Source organism: Gavialis gangeticus, unplaced genomic scaffold (assembly GCF_001723915.1).
Source record: "Gavialis gangeticus isolate Ggan-Ray unplaced genomic scaffold, GavGan_comp1, whole genome shotgun sequence".
Lineage (NCBI taxonomy): Eukaryota > Metazoa > Chordata > Crocodylia > Gavialidae > Gavialis > Gavialis gangeticus.
This window is the reverse complement of record NW_017729033.1, coordinates 63,627,569-63,633,647: the sequence shown is the minus strand read 5'-3', so window position 1 is coordinate 63,633,647 and position 6,079 is coordinate 63,627,569. Positions and strand designations below refer to the sequence as shown.

General features: G+C 38.7%; 1 protein-coding gene across 1 annotated transcript in view; it reads left to right on the top strand.

Annotated features, from left to right (window-relative positions):
- The window catches only part of ATP8A1 (ATPase phospholipid transporting 8A1), a 216,192-nt gene that overhangs the window by 36,717 nt on the left and 173,396 nt on the right, over positions 1 to 6,079 (top strand). The window contains exon 8 of the mRNA XM_019525855.1: positions 4,078 to 4,147. Coding sequence (XP_019381400.1) covers positions 4,078 to 4,147 — 70 coding nt within the window. The remainder of the gene's footprint in view (positions 1 to 4,077; positions 4,148 to 6,079) is intronic.

Here is a 6,079-nt window from a genome sequence, read left to right as displayed (position 1 = left end):
CATTTAGGCTGCTGATGGGGGGGGGGGACCATGCTTTACCGGAAGAAGCAGCACATTACTTTGACTTCTGCAACCTCTGTATAGATTAGATGCTTCAGCAGGGCTTTTTGGCACTTTTAGTTAACACTGATTCAATCATGTATTAGATAAAAGCATAAAAAAAGCCCTGCTGAAGTGCCTGGCACATACAGATGTTGTGTGATCCAGGTCAAATTAATGCCATGCCTCTTCTGGGCATGTGCTGGGCTCGGCACCAGAGCACATTGAGTTTAAAGTAAAGCACCAGGTTTTTTTTACATCTGAGCAGCCCTAGATTCCAGTCTCTGCTCCAACAAATATTTGTTTTATGTATTTTATTTTACACAATGACTGGTCCAGAGACTAAAGTCAGATTCTTCCCCCTCAGAGTTGAAGTGTTGTAACTGCAGGGCTAAAGAGTAATGCTGTTAGTCTTGCGAATCTGGTCATTTAATGAAAATTGGAGGTTTCAACAGGAGAGAATGAATATCCTAATACATCTCTTTAGGCTTAATTTGCCTCAGTAGGACACTGTTCTCTGAGATGGAAGTGTTGGGATTGAATTGGGAAAATCCTGCTGTATTTTGAATGAGAGGTCTGAGCTCTTACCATTTTTTGACAAAAAAGAAAGGGTCTGACACCAATGGGCATTTCAGGGCTTTGAATCACAGATAGAGGGAACCAGCTACCTGCCGCTTGGAGTAAGGCATTTAGTTGCCAGAAAGAGGAAGGTTTTCCTTTTGGCTCACTTAAGTGGCTCTCTTGCAGCCTCCTGCTTTTTTGGACCTCTCCCTTAGGCATCTTTCTTTTTGCACATTGGATAGAGTGCCTAGGAACCTTTAACTTATGGTTGTGGATTTATTTGCTTTGGCAAAACATATAAAGTTAGATGTTCCAGTAGTCTGTGCTGCAGCATTGGAGTCCTTTTTTGTGAATTTGGCACAAAATATATATTTGATTCCTTGTATTGTCAAATCTAAGTTCAGTACTCGTTTAACTTGAGAATGGATGGTAATTTTAAAAAAAGGCAATTATCCAGTTTATCTCCATATGAAAGTTTTGTTCGTTCCAGCTTTTTAGGAAAGTTGAGTACTGATGGAACTGCTGAGTACTCTGTTTTAAGGAACGGTGACCGGGGGGGGGGTGTTATACAGTTAAGTACTTGAGTGATAAGCTGCCTGCTTTTATTTTATTTTTTTGATAAGATGCCTGTAAATTTATCAGATTTTTCTGATACTTAAAATCAATGATTTTAAAAGAAAAGCAAGTTTATGCAGATTGAGCAATCAAGCAGATATTTTACTGTGTTCTCTGACCTGATTAAGGTAGATTTTGAAAAATTTGTCATCAGACATTTTTATTAACATGTATTGTTTGGTATAATAATTTCAAACTTTTGTCTCTGTCTTTCTGTCCATTTGTTTTTTTCCCCTGTTACTCATTTTTTTTGTTCTAATCACATTTTTAAACTGGGATATGTAGGTGGCAGTAGGGGAAATAGTGAAAGTGACCAATGGGGAACATCTCCCAGCTGATCTCATCAGTCTTTCATCAAGGTTAGAATAAACTACAGTAGTTGCACAGGAAATGTGTATGTGGGTCCTTATACACCAAACCTGAAAATAGAGTTCAGTTGCTATCAGCCAAGCTGTGTTTCTGTACCTCCAATTTAAAAACACAAATGTTGTAGAAGTGAATCTTATGAAATAGAAAAGGTTTAGCTGATAAAGATATAAATATGGGTTATTAAAATATGTAATTGTACAGTTGCACTTCCAAACATTGACAGTTTTACCCTTCCCTTTATATTCTATGCTATGCTTATGAAATTATTAAGCAAATTTTTCATAAAATAAACTGTCACTGTGAAACAATAGTATAACTCTGTATGTTGTACTTTAAACAAGTTGAGAGGTTTATACATATTTGTACCATAAACAACTCCTTGTTTTTCAACAAGTTGCATAATACTCATAAAAACATTTGGTACATTTTAGGACTTGTAGAGGACCCTCTGCACAAAGTTGGATGTTGCACACTCTCTACTGCATGTGATAAAAAAAAAAAAATAGCTCTATAATTGTGTACATGTGCATGATACTTTGATATACGTCAGCTTTATGCTATTGTCTGTACCGTGACTGCACCTTGTTTTGTTTTTCCCTAACAAATGAAAAAGCCTGCCTTCAATCTAACTGTAATCTGTGTATTTAAATCTGCTAAAATAGTTGTAATTTAGCATGTCTCTATTTGTAATGTCTTTGCTACTGGAATCTTCTTTGAAAGTGCTTCAGAAGTTGTTTGTATACAACTGTAAAACTAATGAATAATCTTAAACACATGTAATGATTGAATCAGCTATGCACAGACTAACTACAAGTCAGTCATTTACGTTCTTAGAAAAGTGAGCCAAGAAGTCTTAAAATGAAAGTGAAGCATTTCATTTTAATGCTAGAATACTATGAAAACATGTAAAAGTAAACAGCACTGCTAAAGTTAAAAATATTTGCTGCAATAGAAAGCTAACAATATTGACTACAGATAATCACTGCTAGATTAATTAAATTTCTTGAGAACATTTTAAATTTTCTGTATTTATTAATAACATTGACGTTCATATCTCTTTTTAAAAAGGAAAATGGTGTTGTAAATACTTCCTTTTTTTTACTTTCCTGATCTTTATAAAAACAAAACTTAAACTTCCACATCGAACTAAACATTGATACTTTGTGCTCACGTACAGGAAATAACAGCTGACTAGAACGTTTAATATATGTCTCACCATCATTTCTAGGTCTGTTTCTCACTTGCTTTTTGGCCATAGACAAGTTCCTTGACCAGTCTGTGCCTCTGTTTCCCTGTCTGAAAAAGGGACCTGAGGATGTTCTGGTTTTTTTTCCATCTTGGACCTAAATTCTTTACAAAGCATGAAACATTATGTGTGTGTGTGTGTGTGTGTGTGTGTAATGTTTGGGGGGTGTAATATACATTATAATTATATAGATAGATATCTATAGGTATCTTGTAGATAGATGTATAGACACATTTTCCCATTGCTAGATAATAGTTATGATACAAAAACCATTGTGGTACATTGAGAAAATGTGATAAATTGGGAAAACAGCATGGCGGTATGGTATACATTTATGCATCACTTCAGTTGTAATGTGTCCTGCATAAATATAAACATCTCTCTTGTGAATCAGTTTTAGATAAAGAGAGTTAAGGTATCTTTAGGAACTGTAATAGTACACACTAGCATATTTCTTCATAATATGTGCACTGTTATAACTTTTGCAGTTAAACTCTAGAAGGTCCAGAGGAGGGCCACTCGCATGATCGGGGGCAGCAGGGCAGGCCCTACGAGGAGAGGGTACGGGACCTGAACCTGTTCAGCCTCCACAAGAGAAGGCTGAGGGGGGACCTGGTGGCTGTCTATAAACTACCAGGGGGGGACCAGCGGGGAATGGGAGAGGCCCTGTTCCCCAAGCACTACCCGGAGTAACTAGGAATAATGGCCACAAGTTGATCAAGAGTAAGTTCAGACTAGCTATCGGGAGGTGCTACTTCACAGTCAGGGCGGCTAGGATCTGGAACCAACTTCCAAGGGAAGTAGTGCTCATTCCTACCTTGGGGGTCTTCAAAAGAAGGCTAGACAGTCACCTTGCCAGGGTCATTTGATCCCAGCATTCTTTCCTGCCCATGGCAGGAGGTCGGACTTAATGTTCTGCTCCGGTCCCTTCCGACCCTACCTACTACGAAACTTGAAATGCCTGGAATGTTCTAATCAGCTGTTAAAGATTTATTTGTAAGCACATGTGAAATTTGAAAAAGGATCAGTGTGTTTTAAGATGACTCTAGGTGTATTTCTTTTAAATTATTTTGATAATCTGTAATAGCCATTTTCTGAAAATGTAAATGACTTTTAATAATTTGCAAAAAATATTTGTCTAAGTCATCCTTGATATGAAGTTAAGATGCCAGGAAGCCCTTGCACATGCACATTATTATATTTATCATTGTGTTCTGATAACACATGCTTTATTTTTTTCTTAAAAGTGAACCACAAGCCATGTGCTACATAGAAACATCAAATCTAGATGGTGAAACAAATCTAAAAATTCGACAGGTAAGAATGTATGTTGTCTGTATGCTAATTGCATGTACCATATTTACTTGCAGTTTCCCCTGTGCCCTAAAAATTAACCATTCAGTACTGGGAGGTGTGTTTTAAGTAGGAAAGCCAATTTCCACTTCAGAATAGAGGTGTGGGGCACTGGAATAGCTACTAGCAGCTGTGCTCCTTTTCCTTCCCAGCCACATGAAGGATGCTGCCCAGCATCACTCACTCTGTCCTTGTAAACTCTGCTGCAAATGACAGTGTTAAAGCATAAGCTAAGAACCTTGCAGAGAGAGAGAGAGAATATGAGTGACACTGAAGAGTAGATTTTGTCCCTAGCCCGTGAAGGCTGCATTCAGCCATGTGTCTGGAATTTATTTTTCCCTTCATTCTGCCATCCCAAACAAGGTGTACATGTCTTGTTGTGTGGTATACCATGTAACAGGAATACCGTTTTAATACTTCATTGGCTTTTTCTCTGAATGCAGTCATTTCAGTGTAATAATATATTGTTGTTCGTTAAGACCTGTAATGTTAATGCACTTGACAAAAAGGTGAATTTTTGAGGACCAGTTTGAAGTAAAATTTTCACTCTGGGAACTGATGAGTTCTCAGATAAAGCTTACTGAAGAACCAAAATTATTTAGGAGTCTAAGTTCCATTTTCAGAAATGACTTCAGGCAAGATTCAGGGTGGTAGGAAGTGGAATCATGGCACTGCTGGGGGATTTGTGGAGGGGATATAGGTCATAGAATTGAAAACCTTACATTAGGTTGCATGAGGTCCTACCCATAAGCAGTCCAGTGCATGAGTATTAGGTTCCTTCCTCAGGAATGAGTCAGTTTGGCCAGGCAAGGCACCTAGGGTAGAAAAACTTTGGAGGTGCCAAGGAAAGATTTAGGTTTAGATGCTTAGAGCAAGCCAAAGCAAAAACACTAAGACACACCTGAACTCCTGTCCTTCTCAAGACCTTAGTCATCTGATTCAAACTGTCCATTGGCTGTCTTCATTCATATGCAGTTCACAGTGTCTACTGTCAGGCTGCCCTCTGCAGCCTGAGAATGTGAATGCACATCTCCCATTTACCCAGAGTGTGTCCTAACACCATGCTGTAGAATAAGCTATGTAAGGACTCTCCACCCTCCTTGTTAAACCTGGGTAACTGAGCAGCCAAGAGTGCAAGGGTCATATCACTAGAAGATCAAAGATGGGGCCTTGCTCTGTAACCTAGTGGTTACAGCACTACTTCAGCCCTTGCTACCAGGATTGTTTATGCATTTTGTATTTGATAGTTAGTTTAAAAACAGAAATAATCATGGTAGCGGGACTGGAACTTAGGACTCCCCCCAACCCCCCTGTGAGTGCTGTCCTCAGGCTACGGAGGCAGGCTGCTTCTTTCTTGTTTTCTGGACCTGTGACTTTTGCTGTCTTCTCTAATGACCCAGTTTCATTAAGAGCAGTGGAGTGCGCCTCTTAGCCTAACCCATAGTCTGGTGACTAGGGCACTAATGGGAAGTGAAAGATGTGGGTTAAATACCCCTCAGAGAGGAAGTCTTAAAAGCAGCAGCTTCCATTTTGTGGGGCAGCACTTTAACCATTAGACCAATGACTTCTAAACTACTGAGAAATTCTCAAACCACCAAGGGTGCCAGGAGATCCTCTTAAGGCTGCCACACAATATTAGCACTGTTATGCGTGCAGCTATCATCACATGGTTCACAAAATGAACCCAGAGATTTCAAATAAGGAGCCATGTGTCAAAAACCATTCTTACCTGTTGGAATTGGAACTCTTGGAGAGGTGATATCTTTTATTAGATCAATTAGATATTTGCAAAAAAAACCCCTTTATTTGCAAGCTTTTGCGCACATGCACCCTTCTTCAGGCAAAGGAGAGTGCAAAGATTGTAAAATTACTCATAGGTGTTTTTTGTTGTCATCT